The 23,606-nt window shown below is 61.0% G+C and overlaps 4 protein-coding genes across 4 annotated transcripts; all 4 read right to left on the bottom strand.

Moving 5' to 3' along the window:
* Window positions 1-116: 116 nt before the first annotated feature.
* On the bottom strand, window positions 117-13,609 carry THITE_2122510 (uncharacterized protein). Its single transcript, XM_003657056.1, has 3 exons — window positions 13,169-13,609; window positions 819-13,102; window positions 117-758 (listed from the first exon to the last, which is right to left on the bottom strand). Exons 1-3 carry the CDS (start codon window positions 13,461-13,463, stop codon window positions 255-257), a joined length of 13,083 nt encoding a protein of 4,360 aa, XP_003657104.1. The 5' UTR covers window positions 13,464-13,609; the 3' UTR covers window positions 117-254.
* Window positions 13,610-14,301: 692 nt separating this feature from the next.
* THITE_2171424 (uncharacterized protein) lies at window positions 14,302-15,109 on the bottom strand. Its single transcript, XM_003657055.1, has 2 exons — window positions 15,044-15,109; window positions 14,302-14,986 (listed from the first exon to the last, which is right to left on the bottom strand). Exons 1-2 carry the CDS (start codon window positions 15,075-15,077, stop codon window positions 14,583-14,585), a joined length of 438 nt encoding a protein of 145 aa, XP_003657103.1. The 5' UTR covers window positions 15,078-15,109; the 3' UTR covers window positions 14,302-14,582.
* Window positions 15,110-17,657: 2,548 nt separating this feature from the next.
* THITE_2122505 (uncharacterized protein) lies at window positions 17,658-20,634 on the bottom strand. Its single transcript, XM_003657054.1, has one exon. The coding sequence runs from the start codon at window positions 20,227-20,229 to the stop codon at window positions 17,743-17,745; it is 2,487 nt and encodes an 828-aa protein (XP_003657102.1). The 5' UTR covers window positions 20,230-20,634; the 3' UTR covers window positions 17,658-17,742.
* A 1-nt stretch (window position 20,635) lies between these two features.
* Window positions 20,636-22,787, bottom strand: THITE_2122502 (uncharacterized protein). Its single transcript, XM_003657053.1, has 3 exons — window positions 22,479-22,787; window positions 21,766-22,420; window positions 20,636-21,711 (listed from the first exon to the last, which is right to left on the bottom strand). The coding sequence occupies exons 1-3, from the start codon at window positions 22,494-22,496 to the stop codon at window positions 20,891-20,893; spliced, it is 1,494 nt and encodes a 497-aa protein (XP_003657101.1). The 5' UTR covers window positions 22,497-22,787; the 3' UTR covers window positions 20,636-20,890.
* Window positions 22,788-23,606: the final 819 nt, after the last annotated feature.

The raw sequence follows: 23,606 nt of genomic DNA, 5'->3' as shown, positions 1-23,606 counted from the left end.
CTCCACAGGAAAAGAAACCTCAGCCCCGCTGCCTCCTCGTCTAGCAGTGTACTGTATTCCCTACAGGGCAGTAACGACAGCAAAGAAAACAAATCTAGGAAAACAACCATCAAGCCTGGAGTGGCATATGTAACAGAACACCCATTCCATACCATACCCCGTAACACCATTCTCAGGAATACACAACCCCTTGCCCGTCATACACACACCCACCCTCATGAACACCCACTCCCAACCCGACAGGCCTGCCAGGGCTAAGCCTCCGTCATCAACGCCTCGCCCTCATCCAGCAAGTCCGTGACCTTCTTCAGGTTTCCGATCATGCTCCTGCCCAGCCCCACCAGCAGCAGCTTCTCCGCGTTGGCCGGCAGGCCCAGGTACGTGGGCGGCTCGCGCTCCGGCAGCCGCTGGATCCAGCCCATGAACTCCTGCAGCGACGTGCCGGCGGGGACGACGAGCTCGGCCGCCGCGTCGGCGCCGCTCTCGCTCTCGCCCTCGTCCCCGCTCTCGCCCTCGGTTTGGCCCTGGCCCTGGCCGCCGACGAGCTTGTGGCCAATGTCGAACGCCGCGGGCGTGAGGATCGTCCGCACGAGCGACTCGAGCACCCGGAAGTCGGCGTCGTCGTCGATCTTGCCGCCGTACGTCTCCGTGACCAGGTAGCGGATCATGTCCCAGGGGATATTGGCCGGCGCGATGTTGGTGCGGTTCTGCGCCGTGGCGTCGATCCACGTGTCGATGACGAAGGCGCAGCACTCGTACTGTTTTAGACCGGTTAGCAGCTAGCTGCAAGGCGGGGTTGGACGGCATAAAATACTCACATCCGCATCGTTGAACTCCCAGAAGCCCTTCCACCCCAGGTTGGGCGCGTACCGCAGGCGCTCCTGCACGACGGCGTGCAGGAACGACAGCAGCAGGTACAGGCGGGTGCGCTCGACGGGGCTCCGGACCGCGCGCGTCGACAGCGACGACATCGAGTCCTTCATGTTGGCGCGGACGCCGGCCGGCTGCTCGTACATCAGCACGCGCGACGCTCGTAGCAGGTTGACGGGGATCTTGGGCGACGACTCCATCGACAGGAACAGGCGGAAGTCCTTGTGGGGGTTGAGCGACTCCATCCGCTTCTCGAGGCTCTGCAGCCACGTCGGCGCCAGGTGGACGTTCTTGATGAGCACCCACGAGCCCGTCTGCGCCGCGTTGCTGATGGCCTTGTCGGCGCTGGCGAGCCCTTCGTTGGAGCCCATGGCGATGTTGGTGCAGCGCACGCGCATGCGCTCGACGAGGCTGTCGACCTTGTACGACGCGTCGAAGCCCGGGCTCGACACGAGCGCGATCGGCCGCGTGGCTGAGACCTGGTCGACCGTCTGCTTGAGGTCCTCGACGACGTCGAGCAGGTCGGCGCCGAAGACGAGCGTGACGAAGCGCTCGGCGGCGGGCACGAATCGGTCGAGCCGGAAGAGCTTGACCAGCAGTAGCGACATGAGCGCCTGGTCCGCCGGCTCCGTGTTGTCGTCCCAGATCTTGGGCACGAAGTTCTCCGCGAGCTCCTCGGCCAAGAACCTGTCCCACTCGGCCTGCGGGGCCGCGTCGAGCCTCTCCTTGAGCGCCGTGATGCGCTTGGCGCGCGCAAATGCGTCGTCCTTGGCCGCGCCGTCGGTCGACACGTCCCTGCCCTCGATCCGCTCATCCAGGATCACGTCCAGCAGACCCTTGTCCATCTTGTACGGCGACGCCTGCGCCAGGAGCATCGCCAACGTGACGCGGTCCTTCTGCAGCAGGCCCAGCGCCGTGCGCTTGAACGTCGTCACGAACAGGTCCCTGACGATGATGTCGCGGCGCACGTTGTGGTTCATCTCGCCGGCGAGGTGCGGGTTGCCGTGCAGCACCGAGTGGAAGATGTCGAGGAAGTACTGCAGCGAGAATTGGTAGAAGTGGTTGAGGTAGTGCAGCTGCTCCAGCACGGCGAACACGGCGCTGCACGACCGCGCGATGACGTTGTACTGCAGCGTGATCTCCTCGACCTCGGCCATGACACCCTCCGTGTTGCTCATCTTGGCCGAGATCTCGGCCGCCTCCGTCTTGAGCGTCTCGAGCGTCTCGATGACGTTGTCGTCGTCCAGGATGTTGCCGCGCGACTCGTTGAGCGCCTGCAGCAGCCGCTTCTCGAGCTGCCGCAGGTGCACCTTGAACTCGCCCTGCAGCTTGATGAGGTTCGACCGCCGCTCGTCCACGTCCGGCCGCTCCGACTTGAGCACCTCGGCCAGCGACTGCGTCTGCAGGCTGCTCTGCGTGACGGTGAAGTTGACAAAGGTCGTGCGGCTGCAGATGTCGGGCGCGAACGTGGCCGACGGATCCCGCGTCGACAGGTAGAGCTTGAACGACGGCGAGAAGTCGATCTGCTGCTTGCCCAGCTGGATCAGGACGCGGCCGCCCGTCTTCTGGTACTCCTTGTTGAGTACGTGATTGAGCACCGGGTCGAGGTGCTCCGCGTCCTGGATGAGGATCGGATTGCCGAACCGGAGCGAGCTCTCGAGCTGCTTCGTGAACGAGTCGTCCAAGAAACTGGTGACCGTGAGCCGGCGGTCTTTGCACTCCCTCTGCAGGAACTCGGTGACGCGCCCGGACGGGTCGATGATGAGCGGGTACCGGTTGAACCGCTTGAGCACGATCGCGTTCTCGGTGCAGAGGTCGTCGACCGGCAGTGTGTTCTCCTGCCAGCCGAGCCTCTCGTCCGCCGTGGACAGGTACTCGGTAACCGGGTTGTGCTGCTTGAACTGGATGCCCGAGAGGTGCAGCTGGTGAAGCCAGTCTTCCATCATCGACTTCCTGAAGGTCTGGTCGTACAGACCGCTGTAGGCCAGGAACGCGGCCGCCACGAGCACGTCGCCCACTAGCGTGCTGATCTGCGTCTCGAACGACTTGCTGCCCTCCTCCCAGCGCATCCGCTCAGACGACAGACTGTCTAGCAGCTTGACGCTGCGGTCGACTTTGGATTGGACGCGCGCCATCTCCGCCTTGATCGCCTGCGTCTCGCTGATGAGCGCCGCGTACTCGGTCTTGTATGTGGCGATGCTGGCCTCGAGGTTCGCGATCGTCTGCTCGACCGCCTTCGCCTCGGCCTTGGTCTGCAGAGCCTGCTCCTCCAGCAGCATCACCTCCTCGCGCAGCGGGCCGACGCGGTCCAAGATTTCGGCGTAGTTGACCTGCGCCTCGACCCACTGCACCAGCGGACCGCAGGCCTTGCTGGCCCGGTTGACCTTCTCGAACGTGAACTCCGGGTTCGCCAGGAACTCGTTGCGCATCTTGAGCCGCAGTGCCTTGGTCATCTGCTTCTCGTTGTTGAAGTTGATGATGCTGGCGATGAAGTCGTCGCGGCGGACGACCGCCTGGATCTGCTTCCAGTCGCTGACCTTGTGGCCGATGAGCGTGCAGACCGAGTCGAGCGCCAGACGGACGCCCTGCGGCGGCGCGCCCATGGACCGCACCTCGGTGAGGTGCTGCCGCTTGATGTTGCTGACGGACGCCTTAGCCTCTTCGACCGCGGGCTCGGCGCGCGCGAGGTCCTGAAGCACGATCTGCTTGCGCGACGCCACTTCGGCCTCCTGCTTCTCCAGCGCGGCCTGGATCTCCAGCGACGTGTTCTTGCGCTGCTCGGCTTCGCGCTGATCGGCCACCATGCGCTGCAGCTTCTCGTTGGCCTCGGCGTCCTTCTGCTCGAGCTGCGCCTTCTTCTCGGCCAGGCTGGCGCGGAGATCACGGACCTTGTCGACCGTGTCGCGCAGTTTCTCCAGGCCGACGTTGAGATGGCGCTGCTGCTCCTCCAGATCCTCCCGCTTCTCATTGTACAGCTTGACATACTGCGCCACAAAGTCGAGGAAGTGCCGCGGCGTGAGGAACGTGACCTTACCCTGCTGCTTGAGGAGCTTGGCATTGAAGCGCTGCAGCGAGTAGTGGATGTACACCATGGAGTTGATGACCGCCTCCCGGTGAGAAGGTGGCATGTTGAGCCCGCGGTAGGCCACCGGGAGCGTATCGGGAGCAACCCAGTTGGGCCTGTCCAAGTCGATGGAATGGGTGAGCTCGTGTCCGACCTGGAACAGCGCCTGGTCTGACCAGTCACCGAACCAGTTGAGCACGCAACGGTTGAACAGCGCAGGCGACGTAGCCGCCTTAGACGAGAGGCCGTCCTCTGGCGGGTTCATGGTGAACACGACGTGCAGGTTCTTGACGATCTGGCCGGTAAACCACTTGTAGAGCTCCTCCTGCGAGTCCAGCAGCAAGCCCTGCCTCTGCGCGCCCTCCTTGCAAGCAGTCATGAGCGCCGCGAGGTCATCGCCCTCGAAGAGACCGGGCACCTCGGCGTTGGCCAGCAGGGTGTTCATGCGCTCCAGGAACCCAGAATCAAGCACGTTCGACTCGTCCATTATGAAGCAGATCTTCTCCCCCTTGCAGCCACACCGGCGGAGAACCTCCCTCAGATCCTCGTCGAAGTCTTCGGCCGAGTACTTGCCGTGAACCTTGATCTGGAACACCTTGAGGCCGTTCATCCAGGCGACGAAGCGCGACAGCGTCGTCTTGCCACTGCCGCTGACACCGATAAGAATCAAGTGGCCTTGCGGCTGCCTGAAGACCCGATCAATCCGCAGGACATGCTCCAGGACATCATTGAACAGGATGAGCGGCACGTCGACCTCCTCCTCGCAGAACGTTTTGAGGCGGGCCTTGACAAAGTCACGCAGCTGCTCGCGGTCGACCGGCATGTAGTGCTTGGAGAGCCAGTTGGAGAAGAGGATCGGCCCGCCGAGCGCCTTCTGCTCGTCGATGGTAGGGAAGTACTCCATAGCGATGCGGCGCACAGCCTCATCGGTCCACTTGCGCTCCTCCTCCGCCACCAACCGATCCTGGAACAGGCGCAGCGCTTCGTGCGCCCAGATGCGGATGAGGCCCTCCACCGACAGGGACTCGAGCGGCCGAATAGCCTCATACACGCCGCGCACCCACCGCGTGAGCTCACGGGGACTGTAGACGTAGTGCGGCTGGATCTTGGGGGTGAAGCGCTGCTGCGACTCAAGGTAGAAGCGGACCATTGCCTGGGTAAGCGGCTCGGCATAGCCACGGAGCGAGGGGATGATCTTGAGCACGGCCGAGTTGAAGGTTCCGTAGATCTGCATGAGCGACTGCTCGCCGGGGTAATCGACCATGATGAGCGGCGCGTGTCTGAGGAATCGGGCGCCCATCGGGGTGCGGCCGGCATCCGTGGGCGGGTTGCAGGCACCGACGAACTGGATCCGATCGAGCGTGACCCACGACTTGTCCGAGGTCCGCCAGAAGCCGTTGTGCTCGACGAGCTGGCGCAGGAACGAGATGGCGCGCTGCGTGCCGTACTTATCGGGCGCGGGCAAGTTGATCTCGTCACAGAAGATGACCAGCCAGCGGCCGATCTGGGTCGGCGAAAGCATGACCCCATTGAGCGTTTTCTTGTACTCGCAGTACTGCTCGAACGTCTTGATGAGGAGGTCGGGCGTGGTGGCGCTGGAGAAGTTGAGGCCGACCACCTCCATGTTGGGCAGCTTGCGGAGGGCGCTGAACAGCGTCATGGTCTTACCGGAACCGGGAGGACCGCACAGGAGCAGCGGCTTGTGCTCGGCCAGCCACGAGTAGAGGACATCCTCGTGGCGGACCGTATCAAGCGTCGGGATGACCACATCGGTCTGTGTGACGGAGTGGGTATTAACCTCGATGGTCGGCACCTGGTTCTGCCAAGGCTCCCAGTTCGCGCCGGGCAGCGAGACGTCGAAGTCGATGAGCGAGGCTGTGCCGTCCAGCGGCGGCGAGCCAAAGCTGGCCAAGCCGGCAACCTTATCGCCAAACAGCTTGCGGTCGGACAGTGGGCAGTCGCCCGTCAGAGCCCACACCATCGCGAGAAGCAGCTTCTTTGAGACGTACGCCTCGACCTGCTCCGGATCAAGGGGGAAGTCGGTGTGTTGCGCATTGTACTCGATGATGTTGCGAACAGTCTTGTTGAGCAGCGAAAAGAGCGTGTTGAGGACACGGGCGACGGTGAATTCCATGATGTGATTGAACCCCTCGGCTTGCTGCAGCGCCAAGATGATGAAGTTGTCGGTCGTGAGGTACGCCTGCAGGAGATCAGCCACCTGACGCTGCGCCTCTAGAGCCTTGGCTGAACTCTGGCCCGTGGCCACGGCGTCTTCATCGAGATCCTCAAAAGCAACAGAGCGGAGCGTCTCGAGGTAGTTGGTGACCATCATGCTGGGCGTAACAGTATCCTCGCTGAACCAGACCATGCCGCAACGACTGACAGTGGCGAGCGTGGCGTACTTGAGATTCTCCACCTCAAACATGATACGGACGTTGGGAGGCAGGTTGAGACGCTCGCCGTTGGGCAAGGTCAGCAGCTTGTTGTCGTCGAGCACGCTGTTCAGGTTCTCGACCCACTCCGGGTCGACGTCGCCATCAAAGATAATCCAGTGGCGCTTGGTGTCCTCGCCGCGAAGGTTATCGACGATCTTGCGGAGGATGCTCGTGAACAGACCGTCGGTCCACTCTCTGGTCGTCGAATCCAAGTTGCCGTAGAGCGCTTCCTTGGACATGACCTTGCTGTCAATCACATGCGACACGCCCTCCACATTCTCAACCTGCTGCAGCGCATCCAGCAGCAGCCTCCACGCCGCAGACTTGCCAGAGCCCGAGTTGCCCACCATCATGACGCCGTGATGGATCTTCTGGATCTGGTACAGCTGGAGCACCTTGGTCATCCACAACTCGTTGACAACCAAATGTCTCTCGGCCGCCAGGCGGCGAATGGCGTCCTCGAGCTGGGCCAGGTTGGCGGGCACATATTTGACGCCGGGGAAGCAGACCTCCTCGATGCCCATCATGATGTCGACGTCCGGCTTGATCAGCTTGGGCGCAATGGTCTCGCGGATACTCTGCACAATGATCTCAGGCTCGACAACCTCCTCTGCGCCGAGATTGCCATCGCCGCCGGTCAGCCGGGCACGCTTCAGCCCGCCGGAACTAACCAGCACGCTCTTGAGCGCACGCAGGCCGAAGTCGTAGTGCGCCTGTTTTGACAGCTTGGCCGAGCACTGGTCGAAGAAAGGCACTGTCTGCTTGGAGAGCTGCTTGGCTTGGTTGAAGCCCTGCGAGTAGAGCATGACCTCGGCGATGAGTTCCTTGTCGGGCTTGGACATGGCGACGCTGCGGAACAGCTTCTTCAAGTTGTCGGGGAGGTTGGAACGGCCGGCATAGCCAGGGTTCATGGTGATGAAGATGCCCGTATTGGCGTTGACACGCAGCTGGCGGCCGACGAGCTCGATCTGCGCCTTTTCGTCCACAGCACCCTGCTTCAGGCCAAGCTGGATGTTCTGAATCTGCTGCGAGACGGCAGACAGGATCCTCTCCTCGAGACGGTTGAACTCGTCGAAGCAACCCCAGGCGCCGACCTGGCAAATACCAAGGAAAATGCGGCCCATAGCCTGGAAGTCAAACGTGTCGTCGCAGCAGAAGACGAGCGTGAAACGACCGAGCTGGACACCGAGAGCCTTGACGGACTCCGTCTTACCCGTACCTGCCGGGCCGTAGGGAGAGCCGCCGAGACGCTGGCACAGAGCCTGGGTGAGCGTGAGGAAGCAACGGTCGGTGAGCGGCGTCCGAACGAGCCGGTCGGGAACTCCCAGATACTCGAAGCCGTAGCTGAGCTTGGCGTTGGCCATTTTGATGTGCAGGCGCTGCAGGAAATCGCCCTCGGGAACGTAGACATAGCGCATCTGGAGTAGCCAAAGGTAGTGTGTGTTGGAGCGGGCGTTGGCCTTGATCAGCTTCTCGATGACATCCCGCTGGTGCACGCATTCGGTGATCAGCTGTTCGCACTTCTTGCGCATGAGCACCTCGAGGTCGCCGAGGACCGTCTCCGCGAGCAGGCGGAGCACCTGCACCTCACGGTCAAAGAGGGCCTGAAGATTTCCACCCCCCTCAGCCAGGGCCTGTTCGACCGATGTCGTCCAGACGACCTGCGTGGCCAGCACGACAATCTGACTAGGATACGACTCCATGAACCTGGTGAGAGCCTCGCGGTCAATGGCCTTGCTAGCAAAGATAGGGCCAAAATCCTCAACCGCCTCGGCCAAGAGCTCAGCCAACGTTGCCTTCATGCCGTTCTCCAACAAGGCCAGCCAGTCATTGATCCTGGGCGTCTTGACAAGGTTGATCTCCTTCTTGAGCCGGACCACTTCGCCTTCCTTCGAGGTGAACCCGGCGATGACCGACTCCTCATCCATCACCAAGCCGGCCAGGCCCGCGAACATCTTCTTGAAGTGCTTGGCAATGCGCATGGTGTCGTTGCTGTTGCCAATCATCTCGAGCAGGTCCTCGTCGCCGACGAAGTAGAAGCGGGGGAACGAGACGCGCTCCTTCTCGAGGTACTCTCCAAGCGCCTTCTGGATCTTGTTGAGCAGTTCGGCCAGCCGCTCGAGCGACTTTTGCACGTTGGGGATGTTCAGGACATCCAAAACGTTGGGCTGCTTGTAGACCTTCTTCATCACGGCCGAAAACTCGCTGTTGATGTTCTGGAAGCGCGACGACTCGATCGGCAGGAGGTGCTTGATATCGGCATTGCCGGTAAAGACGCCCTCAAGGTAGACCCACTGGCGCTGGACGTCGATCCACACGTCGAAGAGCACATGGACGCGATTGAGCTTGTCCTCCCACGCCGAGGCTTCCTCCTCGAACTCCTTGTAGTACGGCGAGTGCCTCATGGCCTGCAGCGAGTTGAGGTTCTCGCTGCACTTGGCAAAGAGGTCGTCCCAGCCGCGGATGAGGCGGCACTTGTTCTGGTAGTTGACCAGCTCGAGGCCGTAGCCGGTCCACGTCTCGCGGACTTGCTTGAGGAACTCCTCCAGCGCCATCTCGCCCTGGGCTTGGACAATGATATCCTTGACAATGGCCTCGGTGGCAACGAGATTGAGATCCCAGACGTCTCCCAGAGTCATGGAGACGGGAGAATAGCGTTTGCCAGGCTTGATTTGCTTGTAGATCTTAGTCCAGTGCCGGTCCCGGACGGCTTCCGACTTGAGCTCGGCGAGCATGGGGTTGACCTTCATCAGCTGCCGCAGAACGTTCTGAACATGCTCAAAGGCGGCATACTGCCGCATCCTACTCGGCATTTCCTTGGTCATCTTGATGAGGTTGTCGATGGAAGATCGAATCTTCCGGGGCTGCACGCTGTTCCAGAGGATCTCGCGGAGCTCGTTCACATTGTTCCAGATGGTGGACAGCGAAGCCCACACCGACTTGAAATCTTGCACTTCTTCCAGGATGACGGCGAGCGAGGTCTCCGGGGTGGCAGGCAGGTCAAGAGCTTCCTTGGCCTTCACGACCATGGCAGACTCCTCCTGGAGCCTGGTGATCTTCATTTCGAAGTCGCTGAGGGTAGCAGAGGCGACATCCGGGGGGATGGTGCCCGAGACGGGCTTCTCTTCGTTCCAGAGCTGGGCAATCTCTTCGATCTTGTCAAGGATGACCTTGTCCTCAGCGATGATCTTAGCACGCAGCGCATCCGTCTGGTCCTGCACGATCTTGGCCTTGCGGGCGAGGGCTTCGTTCAGTGCATCCCACGCTCCGTCCACCTGCTCAACGTGGAGCCAATCATTGGGAAACTGGTACCGCTGCCTCACGAGCGTCGATTCGCCCTGTCTGAACGTCTCGACCTCGGGCGCCCAAAGCTTCACCTGGCGCTTGCAAGTCTGCACGGTCGTGATGAACTGCACGGCCTGAGCAGTCGAATTGGCCTCGATCGCCTGGCCTTCGATATCCCGGCGGGCCTTTTCGATCTCGGCGTGGACTTCCCGCATGCGCGTGCCGAGGCGGCTGGCGAACTTGATCAGGATGTCGTGCTGCCACTGGTCGTATTTGGCGTTGACCTTGGTCTGAACCTGATCATAGTCGATGGTGATGTGGCCAAATGAGCGGCTGACTTCGGTGGTGTCAAAGGTCTGACGCGTCTTCCTGATTTCCTGGAGCAACTGCAGCCACCTCGACAGCTGGTCGCCGAGGACTTCGTATACATGCTCTGATTGCAAGTCCCAAAGCGACTGGAACTGAAGCCACTTGTCCACGTAGGCCCCGATTTCTCGGATCTTGGCTTCGACCGACGTCTGCACCCGCAAAAGCGCTTGCGTGCACTCGCTGGGCAGGTCGTTGAAGCGCGGCTCGTCGTACACGGTCGTGCTAATGGACATCTGGTAGCGGGTAGCCTTGATCTTTTTCAAGTTGCACACGACGCCGATCCACTCCTGAAGCTGAGCGTACCAGCTCGCGCGGGCGAACTCGAGTGGCGGGTCGAGGTAGATGACCTGGTTGCGCATCGTGATTTCGTGAACGAGCTTCTTGATCACCGGCACATCCGCCTTGGAGTCATCGGCGGGCTCCAGAGCCCGCTTGCGGTCGTTCGGTCTCTCGAGGTACTCGCCCTCGAAAGCCTCGATCCAAGCTTGAATAGCATGCTGCAGGCGGGCAAGGAGGGCCGTTTTGATCTGCCTGTTCATGCGCTCCACCCAGTAGCCGAGGTTGACGTACTGTTCGAGGTTGAGCTGGTCGACCGCGCTCTGGATGGTTTCCAAGCGGGACTCAAACGCCGAGACTTCGTAAGGGCATCGCTCGAGCTCAGACAAGGCCTTCTGTACGGTGGCATGAATGTTGGCCAGCGTAATGGTCTTGGACTGCAGCAGGGATACGGCTGCTGCAAACTCGCGGATGAACATCACATGCTTGCTCTCCCCGTTCTTGGCGAAATTGTCGAGGCTGCCGTTAGCCGTGTAATTCTTGAAGTGTACCTCGTAAGTGTTGACAAACGACTCCCACTTCAGGGGGATGCCCTTGGCAATCAGCGTGTAAACCTCGTCACGATGGCCGCTCAGAAGCACGGCAACCTCAGACATCTCGGAGATCTGGCGATTGGTCTGCGCGAACGTCCTGACGCTCTCCATCAAGCTGACGGCATACGGGTATACACGCTTCGCCTCCTTGGCCACATTGTTGATTGAGTGAGGAACAGGGAAGTTGAGCCACACCAAGTTCCGCGTCTCCTTGAACAATGCAATGACCTGAGGATCGAAGTTGACTGCGAGCTCCAACGTGTTCCCGGCGGAGCGGATGCGGTTGATGTTGAAAAGAAGGCCAGATATTGAGATCTGCTTCCTCTGCACATCATGAAGCCACGCCTCGAAGATAGGCCGCGTGTCGAGCTTCTTCCGGAAGAGATCGCTCTCGTTCTGCAGCCGCTGGCCCTCGGCGTGTAGTGTCCAGTCAGCACCCAGCACGTCCTCGACCTTCTTCATGTACCCGTCAAGCTGCCGCTCGATCTGGCGCGCCCAGATGATGGCACCAGATACGGGTGGGAGGTCATGAAGCTGTGCCATGGCATGGGCTTCGGAGTGGCCGTACTGCTGCTTGAACCGCTCGTGCAGTGCCGTGATGGCTTGCTTGACGTTGTCGATCAGCTGGGTCTGGTACTCGGCGATGGCACCGCGGATCTTGGGGCGCACAAAGAGCGCGTTGAACTTGGAGAAGACGCGGAACATCTCGTTGGCATTCTTGGCCGTGGCCAGCCGGTCACGTAGCCGCGCAATAATGGAGTTTTCGACACGCGAGGTGCGCTCATTATAGATGTTCTCGGCACGGGCCCATTTTTGCGTGCCCTCAGGGGTGACATCAAGGAGGTCGACATCTTTCAGACCTTCCCAGGCTTGCCTCACCTCCTCCACGGCGTCGACGTCGCCGATCTCCTCCACAACGGCAGTGCCATTGATGCCGGACCCATCGGCAAGGCCGTTCACGGTCGCTTTCGGGCCGAGGACGTTGACGATAGTCCGCTGCAGCTGCTCGTGGTTGTCGCGGAAGTTGCTGACGTACTTCAAGCGGGCTTGCAGCTCTCCGTGCCTGGGGTTGATCTTGATGGGGATAAACCGCTCGTTGCGGCGTCTTGTCACCTCGCGGGCGACATTTGTGAACTCCTTGATGTTCTCGTCCCACGTCCTGAAGATCGCGTCGGCCTGCTTCATGACGCGGCGGAAGTCCTGGTAGTCGAGCTTCACCAGTTCCGTGCCCGGCAAGAGGCGGTGCAGCACCTCGTCCAAGTCGCCCGAGATGGTCTCGACGAGGGGCAGCGCACGGCGAATGGGGTACGGACATATCCTCAGCTTCTTGTTCAGATGACCGAAGATCTGCCCGATCGAGTCGTTGACCTTGAGCAGAGTGGTAGCGGAGAGCAACTCGTCAAGCGGGAAGTCGCGCATGAGTTGGTTGTATTTCTGCACCTTTTCCATGGCCTCCTTCAAGCCGGTGTCGGCCGTGAAGCTGACGGTAGCTTGGAAACGCTTGGCGTGCTTCAGGATCTCGAGGGTGAGCATCACACCCTCGCTCCGCAGCTGGTTCTCTATCCCCTCGAGCGCAGACTCCATCGATAACCAGAAGTTGATCTCCTGAGTGGCCGTGCCGGTGGTGGGGTCCCTCGTCATCTTGGTGATGACCTGGATCGACTTGATCCAGTTGTTGACCGTGGCTTGGAGGTTGTTCAAGAAGGTGCTGTCCTGCAGGACGGCGGACGGGATGAGATCGAGGGTCGGTTTTGCCTGTTTGGCCGCCGCCTCGTCCAGCGCTGTCTGCACGATGGGGTGGAAGGGCAGCGAGACCTCCGGGATCTCGACGTTTTGCTGCAGGTGAGACAGGCTGAGCTCGAGCTCGGTCCACCGCTTCTTGGTGACGGGAATTCCGGTCTTCGCATCCACGTCCGTCCGCCCTCTCCCGCCGCTCAGCATCTGCTGGCTTTTGGTGCTGGCATCAAAATACGGCGCCAAGCCATTGTGTAGGTAGAGCTGGAGGATCTCGTAGGGCGAACCGGTCGGGCCCTGCTCGCCGGCCGTGGCAGACAGATATGCCGGGCCGGGCAGGTTGAGCATCTGGATCTGCGAGGTTATCGGCACGCTGGGGTCGAGAGGCTGCGGGCGTTTGAGGAGCACGAGGAAAGCCACGGTGGTGGTGGACGAGGAGAGATCGGAGGAGATCGAGTAGACGTGCATCGGCATATCTAGAGCTGTGTCAGCACCACGGCGAGCCACCAACAAAACATGTCGGGGGAAGGTGAAAGTCCTACGCTCAGCAGCGTTCCCATTCTGGAGCGCATCCGTGGGAACTAAGTCCTTCTGAATGTAGAGCGCGACTTGGGTATCCAGGGCGAAGCGGGTACACCGCTGAAGCGTGTCGTTATACAGAGTCGGGGACAGCAAACTACCCGGCCCCTCGAGCTCTTTCCGGCTTGCGCCAAGGGCGGCTTCGAGGAGGACGGCGAGATACTCGACGACGCGTGCCGGATCGACCGCAGCGAACGGCGCAGCCGGAACGCCGTTCGCCCCTGGACTCGGCGACGGGGCGGGCGCGACCGCTTCCATGGTGGAAGAGTGCGATATTCGGCAATCTGAGGATTTGAAGAGGTCGGCGGGATCGTTAGGGCGGTTTGGGTGTCACGCTTTCGGTTGGGGTCATCGCTCGTCCACGTCTCAGGCCAGGAGATTAGGGAAAGCGCAGTCACGGCGCGGCCAGAGATGGCGCGGAAATTATTACTATCGTTCGGGCAAAAAAGAAGTGCTGGAGGAAGAAAAGAACGAAATGGGGGTATCAACGACGCGCTTCCTCCACAAGGCGATGTGCGATGGCCGAAAGGGCAGTATGGATCCGCGCTGTTTAAAGCCGGGAGCAGGCAGGAACTCCATGCAATGCAGGCCGGCTTTTGATTGCACCTGAATGGGAAGCTGGTGTTTCCTTTCCAAACCACGCCAGGCCTGACGCGACTTGCTGGACCCCTGTCGCGGAGGGTATCCATCAGGGGCCAGCTAGCCCATGCAGTGAGTCATCCTCTGATTGGCTTGGAGGGACCCTGGTCCGGCAGCTGGCGGCCGGCATCTGGCATCTGCAGCTGTCCGCACAGTCACGAGTTACGTCAAACCGACGAAGTGGTTGACCTGACCGGACCATGCGGAAAGCCATAATAGGAGTGCATCTCGGGACGTACAGAGGTAGTTATACAACCTACAACATCTCTTCTTGGAAGGACGGGGAGGCCTTCTACGTGACGGCTCAACCGGTTGCACCTCTATGTGGAAGGGGTGAGCATAGACAGCAAACAAACGCCTGGAAAACAAAGGCAGGTAGCTTTTTATTGCGCAGCATCATGCGAACCAACGTGTATCGGCCAGGAGCATACTGCAAAGTAGGTCGAGCAGCATCAACTGAAGCTCCAGAATAACCCGCGTTTTTCCAACTGCAATGTACATACACACAACACCCCTCAGGAGAACCCGTGGCGCCGCCCGCTTCCCGATACCCAGACGCCCATGCTGAACTCGAAAAAACCACCTAGGCGCCAATGTCCGTAACTATCCCAACACCCATACCCAACCTTTACACTACCCAAGCCATTCAAGCAACCACGCCGATCCCCTTTTGCGGCCTCGGAGAGCAACGGCATGCTACTGGTTGCGCTCGACTCCGCATATGCCAGGCCGCCGCCGTCAAGAACCGGACGAGGTGCCGCCGGCTCTATCCTCCTTATTCGTGAGGCTGACCATGACGCGCTGGTTGCAGATGTCGATGAACTGCTCAAACTTCTCGATGATCTTGTCCTTCTCCCGCAGTTTCTGACGGAGCTCCTCGATCTCCTTACTCGAATCTGACTTCAGCTTGTCGAGCTCTTCCCGCGTCTTCGCGAGCTCGCGCCGCAGGTCGGCCCGGATCCGCTCCTCCGCCGATGGGTGCGGCTTGTTGTAAATGGCCGGCCGGTCTTCCAACAGGCCTGAGGCAACCTTCTGCGGGTTGCGATTGATGGCGGCTCGCGCATTGTATATGTCGCGGGGAAGCAAGGGCACGTGGGGATGCTCTTGCTGCAAGATCTCTAGGGTCTGCGACACTCCCACTCCTACCAGCCTAGAGTTAGTTCGATCCGCACCGAACTGAACGGCTTGCTTACGCATACCATTATCCTTCAGCTGCTTGACGGCAGCAACCATCTTGCTGTCCAGTTTTCTTGCCGCTGGGTGCAGGAGCGGGCTCTCGCTTGGGCCGTGGTTGTGCTGCAGATGGCTCGGGTCCGGGCGGTACCGCACCGTCCACTGCGTCCTCTGCTCAATGGCGAAGAAGCCGAACTGGCAGTCGCACTTGCGGGATGTGGTCTTACGCTTGCGCGTTTCAGGATTGACCCGCTTCGGCGGCTTGCCGGCACGATCGCAAACAAAAAGCACCTTTTTGAGTCCAGGCACCGTCTTCTTCGACCGGCCAATGACGACGGCATACCCGACCGAGGTGCAGTAGCTCAACACGTGCTTGTGAATCGCATCCAGCGTCGGGAAGCTGCCGCCCTCCGGAGGCGCAGACATCATAGGCCCCATTGGCTCGCGAGGGATGAAGGGCGAATTCTCAATCACCTTGTGCCCCACAGAGACTTCGCCCTCGCCCGACTCGTCATGGCTGGCCCCCTCCATGTCCTCGTCCTGGTGGTTTTCCTGCACCGGTTCGACGGGCTCGGGAGGCCGCGAGGAGGGCTGGGCCTGAGCCGGCTGCCCTTGTTGCACCGTCTGGACTTGCGGTACCTGCTGGGCCTTCTGAGCTTGCACCTGGGGCACCTGGGACACCTGAGGCATCGGTGACGGGGCAGGAGGGAGTGTTGGCTGGGGAGGCGGATGGGGCGTCGACTGCTGTGACAGCATGGGCGTGTCGCTCTGCTGGAGCGGCTGCACCGACGGGGAGATACCCTGCTGGGTATGGCTCGGCTGGCTCATAGACTGCTGGCTCATTGATTGCTGGCTCATTGACGGCTGGCTCATGGACTGCTGGCTCATGGACTGTGTCATGGGCGGCGCCATGGGGGGCTGGTTCATGGGCTGCTGGAGCTGCTGGCTGAGAGACGACTGCCCGAGAGACTGCTGCCCGAGAGAGGGCTGGCTGAGCTGCTGGGCATTCATCGGCTGCGGGTTCAGGCTCTGCGGCGGCATGGATTGCGACATGGATTGCGACATGGACTGCGGCGGCATGGACTGCTGTCCCAGGGGCTGTTGATTCAGCGTCTGCTGGAGGTAGCTGAGCGGAGGGGTCTGCTGCTGCTGCATCTGACGCGGAGCCTGGGCTCGCTGACGCGGGCCAGGCAGGGCCGGGGGCGGCGGGCGACTCGCATTTTGCAGACTGCCGACGTTGCTGAGCTGTGGAGGAGCAGGACCGAAGAGGTGATGGGGATACTGGCTCGGCGGCTGTTGCTGCGGCTGGTAGGTCTGCGATGGGTGGTAGGAGGGTGCGTGTTGCGGAAGGGTCGTGGCTGGCTTGTTAGGCGGATTGTGCGGCGGCGGGAAGGGTCGTCGGATGGTGGCAACGCCGTAGGGGAGGCCGGCATGGCCGTTCGTGCTGGACATTGTTGAAATCGGAAGGAAAGAGCAGCCCAAGGGGGCGAACAGCGACGCAACTCAGATCAGAGAGCTGCGTTCCGGCGGGTGCTCGGTGCTGGGTCTCGACCCGGACACCGAATCGTGGGCGGGCGTGTACCGAGCAGGGAGGTGTGGGCAACCTGGCGATGGAGAAGGAGGGAGGTGTCCGTACCAAGAGTCAGTTCCGGGGGGGAGGGTGCAAAAGAACCAACATCCAGGAGGGGCGGGGCGCAGCCAGGCAGGCGAACGTTGTCCAATAAAAGCGGGTGATCTGCGCTTGGCGCTGCCCAAGAGGGGCTAGGGGACCCGCCCAGCCCGTCCAAATCAGCAACACGGTCAATGCAGCCAATCGACTGTCAACAGCCGCTGCGCGTTTTGTCAGGCAGTTGCTGTTGGGCGCAGAATGGACAAAAAACAATTCGTTTCGTGTGAAGTGGAAAAAGACCGAAGCAATTCAAATCGCATACTCTACCAACGGAAACCTGCGATGAATCGATGCTCCCGTGCATTGTTTACCTGGCAGGGTCCAGAATGACCGCAAGATTCGGTCACAACTCGACCAGTGCTCAAAATGGTTAGCGGGGCTGCGAGATGGTGATGGTGCCAAGTCTGGCTTTGGGCCACACCCTCCCCGTCCATGCGTAACGGGGGTTATCCCAAGCTTGTTATTGACACGCCCGTCTTCTCTCCCGTCTCAGCATCTCAGCAGGGGACCCGAGGCAGTGGAATTGTTCAGGTCGGATTTCGCGGCAGCTTCCTGATCACGTCGGACTCAAATGTCCAGGTGGGTTGACGAAGTGTCTCGCTACCTACCACAAGCAGTTCCTGTTTATCACCTAGCTGACCCAGCAAGCGATCCAGCATTTGACCATTAGATCCTTAGCCAAGTGCGTCCTTGCTGCGGCGCAGATTAGGCAGCGACAAACTTCAATGGGCCAGTTACGGTAAGGTAATGTGTAATTTTGACTCAACTGGGCCAATCACGGGTAAGGAACTGTGTAATTTTCGGTATTGGAAGGGTAGGAACGGTGTTGGCATCCATCCACTCGCCGGCCAGGACGGATGAGCGAGGTCCTGTGCAAAAGAGATGATGGTAGGAGTTCTTGACAGAAACACGAGAACTCCAGAACGACACATGATGCTTGTATACTAATTCAACTATCGGCAAACAGATGAATATTCATGCTTAGGGGGTATAACCATGCTCATGATCCCATCCGCGCGCCAATGCCCATTCTACCTCGAATAGTAATCCCTAACATCAAAGCTCGCCATCCTCGTCTAACCCATCATTACCACCCTCTCCCCTCCCAAACCAACTCCCAAAGTCTAGCTTCATCAGCAACCTGTCCACCCCGCCCACCCGTCTCGGCACATACTCGCCGCTCTCTCTCACCCCCGCGCCCTCCCAGTCATCGCCTTCCTCTCCACCGCTACCACCACCAGCACCACCACCATCCCCATCACCCTCGACCTCCCGACCATGCAACAGAACCCCGCTCCCCTCCAACCGCCTCAGCTCGCCCACGAGCCCTTCAATCCCGCGCCTCACTCTCCCCTCCACGCCGCGGATCTCCCGCTGCACGTCGCGCTCCTCGCGCTCGAGATCCACGAAGGCGTCGACGACGCCCGCGTCGGCCTCGAGGTCGGCGGCCGCCCAGACCGACTGCAGGCGGTGCACGAGCGCGACGAGGTGGTCGATCTGCACGAGCAGCTCGTACAGCGGGTCGGTGAAGGACGGCTGGGTGAGCAGCAGCCGGTGGACCAGGGCGCGGAGGTAGCGGCGGTGGGCGGTGGCGAGGGTTTGAGGGTCGCGGTAGGAGTGAGAAGGCGGTTCGTCGGGCAGGGATGGAGAGGAGGTTGTGGTGGTGGCGGAGGCGTTGGATTCTGCGAGCCAGATGTCGTCGTCATCGGCGGTGCCGTCTTCGTCCTGTCTCCACGTTGACGCGGCCGGGCCCTCAGCCGCGAACGCACTCCTCCTCTTGTGCGCCTCGTCCTCATGCCTCTGCTCGTCCTCGCCAGTTGTTAGCCAGCGATGGAAGCCGTCTGAAAGGCCTGCAACGACTTCCGTTTGGAGGTAGCCCTCAAATTCGCCGAGGAAGAAGATGGCGGCGCTTGCTGTGGCCCACGCGTTGCGCAAGATGCTGGAGCGTATGGCATGGCGCTGACGGAAAAGGTGCACCTTTTCCCGGCCGCCCCGAGTGCTTCCGTACGGCGGACCAGGAGGCGCTGGGTGGTGTCTCCGAAGGGCAGAAATTTTCCACAGATCGGTCAGCCGGATGTGGGCTCGCCGGAGCGAAAGCAGGTAGGAGTTTATGGCCGTGTACGTTTGTAGATCCGCCTGGCTGAGGAAGAGATCCAGGGGGGAAGGGATCTGTAATGTCAATGTGACAGGCACCGAGAAGAGGAGATTTCGGAATGGCGTAGGAGCGATAGAGTTAAGGCCGCCGTCGGCAGTCCCAGGCGCCGCCGGTGTTGCCGCTTTCGACTTGGTCAGCGTTAGCCGCAGGAGATCGCGGGCCAGCTCCAGGCCCTCGTCCTCGTCCGCGTGCTCGCCTTGCATGGATCCCATGGCAGCCCAGGTCCTGGCCAGGACAGCAGCCACCTCCCCTTCCTTGACCGTGGCGCTGGCGAGCCCATCCCGCTTCTCGTAAGCAAGGTTCTCGGCCCGCTTCCACCGGCTCCTGATCTTCTCGTCCGCCTGTTGCGTCAAGGCCATGGCGAACTCTCCCCGGCGGAGCAGGAAGAAGTCCCGTAGCAGTTGCAGCGTCTCGAGGACCCGGCTCAGAGGCAACAGTCGCTGCAGCGTCGTCCTCGACAGAAACTGCCTGATATCCGCAATCGTCCTCGAAAACGTGGCCGAGTCAATTGGATGCCTCAACGCGGCCAACTTGGCAAGCTGAGTCGACAGATGGTCATTCCCTCTCAAACTGTAATCATCCGCGCTCTTAGCACGGATCTGATTCAGCGATCTCCCAATGAACAGCATCGACGCGACAGTTGCGGGCGTCACAAACTCCGGCAGCAACGCACTGTCACACACGAACTCCGCCTCAGCGTCACCCGCCAAGGCCCCTCCTCGGCCTTCTTCCTCCCTCTCTCCCGTCCCTCTGCGCGCAACGAAGAAATCCCCCTGACCAAACTCCGGCACCCGCCCATACAACACCCACGCCGAAACCTGCTTCACCCACGCGGCCTCCGCGACAGCGCCCAAACTCCTCGCCGCCTCCTCCACATCGCTATACCCGGTCCTCAACTCCGCCCTCAAGAAGTCCACCATCGCCGCCCCGGTACACCAGCCGCCCCGGGGGCCATTCGACTTCCCATCACCCATAGCCCTCACCACGCCGGCAAGCCACTCCAACCGCCTTCCCCAGCCGTCAAACTCGGCCACCACGGCGGTCAGCGGCACGACGTTGTACGCGCCGACGAGCGCCGCGTCGCGGCGCAGGACCGTGGCCTCGACGTCGAGCACCTTGCGGCGGAAGGCGGCCAGGTGGCGGGCGTCGATGGCCGCGGCGACGGCGCGGCAGATGACGGACGGGTGGGACGCGGCGAGGTGGGCGGCGGCGGCCTGCAGCGACACGTGCAGGTCGCTGAGGCGGGCGAGAGACTGCAGGAGGGCGCGTTCGGGCGGGGAGATGGTGGCTGAAATGGGGTTGTCGTCGTGAGGGGAGGGTGAGGAGGCGGCGGAGCGGAGGAGTGGGGAGGGGTGGCCGGAGAGGGACAGGAGGATTTCCTGCAGCATGGTTGCGGGTTGGTTTGGTTTAGTTCGGTGCGGTCGTTAAGGTGTGATCCGTGGTGGGTGGCTGTTAACGATATTGAGAGAGGGCGGCCTCGAGCTAGTCCTTTGTCGCCTGTTCCAGACGGGCAGCTCGCCTTCGGGCGCGGCGGTCGCTCAGTGCTTGGAGGAAGAGGATCAGGGTACCGAACAGCTCAAACCGGCAGCACATCGGGCAGCTGGGAGTAAATGAGGTGTTCAAGGAGTACAGTGCCCATCCGGCCGGTTCCCCGTCGAGAATGTGCGGTCCCAGGAAAAACGCAGTCCCATTGCAAGTCGAGCGTCAATGGTGGCCCGGGCCCTCGCAGTCGTCAATGCCTCCAGTAGACCCGGCAAGGTGGGAAGGTGGGGTGTGAACCTGGAATTGAGTTGACGCGCTGACTCGCAGTTCCGACGCGCTCCCAAAGTCGGGCAGGGAGCACGGTCACGTGAAGGTTGTCAATTAACGCTGGGTTACCCAGTGGCCAACTGTTGTGCCACGGTCGACTCGATATTCGCAGAAAATCCCCCTGAAGATCCCTTCACTACGCACTGTAGAAACCAAGTTCCACCCGATCCAGAACGCCTAAGACTACCAAGCACGAAATCCAAGACAAAATCCGCCTTTATCACACACACACAATGCCATCTACTTGAACTTCCCATCTCCCGAGCCTGCTGGTTTTTTCCCTTCCGCGACGCTCCTGCCACTCGCAGACCGCGCCGCCTCGTCCACCACCGCCAGTCCGCCATCCCCTCCGCCGACAATGATATTGTCTCCGGTCGCCGTGTGCCCGACCACCATGCCCTTGGCGACGCTCTTCAGGATCGCCCGGCGCGAAACACCCGTCACGTCGATGTAGACCAGCCCGACATTCTTGACGCCGCCTGCAAGGCTGCGGGTCAGCTCGCCGGCCTCGGGCCCCCACTTGTGGGCGACGACGGTGGTGGCGGCATACGAGGTCGAGGCCAGCAGGTTGCGCCCGGCCTTCTCGACGCCGTCCATGACGGTCGAGAAGGCCATCATGCTCTTGTTGAGCAGGCCCGGCTTGTACGAGCTCAGCGGCTTGCCGTCCTTGTCGTAGCCCTTGCGCGTGCCGCTGTGGCCGCCGAGCGACGCGCCGAAGTTCTGCGCCACCTTGGTGATCTGCCCGACCGTCTTGGCCGACAGCGTGGCGGCGCTGCCCGTGAAGGTGCTGATGCGCCGGATGTGCTCGCGCGTGGCCGGCTTGAAGGTCAAGGGCATGGCGCTGGGCCGCGCTTTCTTGGTGTAGTTCTCGGCCTGGTTCTGGAGCAGCTTGGAGAGCATGTCGGAGCCGGTGATGATAAAGCGGGAGGCGGCTGACGCGTTGGACACCAGGAACGAGTTCTTGTAAGCGGGGTGCAGCTCTGCCTCGTACAGCTCCGGTGATATCGGCGCGACGTTGATCTTCTGGCCGCCTTCGGGTGGGAGAGTGATCTCGACCGGGTCTGACTACGGGTTAGACATTGAATGCTTGGAGAAAGGGTTCGCGGCAGACCCACCTTTTGACCCCGGCTTCAACTTGCTGTCCTCGACGACCTGGAAGCCGTCGGCCAGCTCTCCGATCACGCTTCCATCCTCCTCGTCGACCAGCACGATCTGGCCGGGCGTGACGCCGCTGTGGCTCCCGCGCACGTATCCCTCGCCAGGCTTGAAGTCGGCCGGGTTATACGCAGGCAATGCGTTCCCCGCCGCATCTGCCGCCTTGGACGCGCTGCTCTTCTCGCCCTTCCGGATCTTTGGCGGTGGCGCCCGCTCGAGGAACGCGGTGCATTGCGCGAGGATCGTCTCGAACGTATCTACATCCTCCTGGACCCCCTCGCGGCTCTTGACGGAGGGGAATTCGATCCTGGTGAAGGCGCCGCTGTCCGGACCTAGGTCCCATCGCGGAATCAAATAGCTGGTCGGCGGCTGGTGGTAGATCTGTGTGGTGGCCGGGAGTGGCAGATCGAGCTCAGGCGGTAGGTGGAGGTGCAGGTAGAAGTCCTGCTCCGCGGAAGCAGCATCGGGGTCGATTGCGGGGTCGGCGAAGACCGATGTCGTCGGGACCATGAGGAGAGACAAGGTCTGTGGCCCGGCAGGCGTGAGGGGCTGCTCCTTGCCATTGGCGATGTGATAGGCGGACACGCCGTTGATGGCGTACAGCAGCTTCGGATCCTGCGCAGGTGCCAGCTGTTAATGCTCCGCATGTCGGCCCTGCGAGCGACGAACTCACATTGTGTCCCGACGCCATTGTTTCCTGTTCAATGCGATCCAGAGTAGACGGCGCCTGGGCCCCTGGACTGCAAATTGAAGGAGTCGTTGATCGCTCCAGACCCTAGCGCGACCTGCAGAATTGCCGCGATGCGGGGTGTTGATGGACGAAGAACAGGAGCTCGACTCGCACACGTTTCGATGTGATGGTCGAGAATGCCCCAAGCTCAGAAACTCCCCTGGAAAGATCGGGATTTCGCAATGACAATTGATCCCAGAAGGCGGGGTCACTGTCCCAGGTTGTTCAAAATAGCAACTGCCAACCTGCCCAGCACCCGGCCCCGCGGTCCCAGGCGCTTAAAGATGCCTCGTGTGTGGAGCATGCATGAGGCCTCTCTCGAGCCTTCGGTCAGGAGCGACGTCATTGGGTGTGCCCGCAAGACAAGCTTGGAAGGTGCATCCAGCACCACCTTCAGAGGGATGGCGAGCGCTTGCAGTCAGGCCTCTCGTCAGCGCTAAGTTTATCATTCGCAGGCAGCTTGCTCGATTCCAATGTTTCTTCCGGAAAGTAGAAGCACGCCAACCATAAATGAGCCCGCAACACAACGATACCTTAAGGTTACATTGGCGACACCCACCGGCCTGAGGCTCACTACTGTCCGTTTGCACTAGGGGTTTGTTTCAATAAAAAAAAAAAAAAAGATGGGAAAAAGGAAATGAAAAGACTGGAAGATATGTGTCATTTCGGGGGCGGTTGGGTCCCTGGCCGGGCTCGGACGGCCACGAGCGCTTGCCGGGCGTCCGCCTCGGTCCGGTGCGCCATCTCTAGGTCCGCGATCACAGATGCAGGGCAGGCAGGGCCGCCGGGCCTCACGTGGCCCTTGCAGCACTCCTTCACTAGGTACCTACGGATGAGATCTGGTTATGTACGATGAGGCATGCTGTCTGCACTGTGCCGGGGAGACAACAAGCTCACACACAATCTTGCTCGCAAGCATCCACAGCGTTCGGGTTCTTCTGGGCCGCTAAGCCGCGCTGTGCCGTGTCGTGTCACGGGTAGATGCTGCACAAAAGTACCTTAGGTAAGGTAGTTATTTCACCCTCGAAGATCGACCGTGAGACGGCTGCAGCTGGGCTGTACTGCGCAGTT

This window comes from Thermothielavioides terrestris, chromosome 5, assembly GCF_000226115.1.
Source record: "Thermothielavioides terrestris NRRL 8126 chromosome 5, complete sequence".
NCBI classification, from domain to species: Eukaryota; Fungi; Ascomycota; class Sordariomycetes; order Sordariales; family Chaetomiaceae; genus Thermothielavioides; species Thermothielavioides terrestris.
This window is presented reverse-complemented; position numbering and strand designations above follow the sequence as displayed.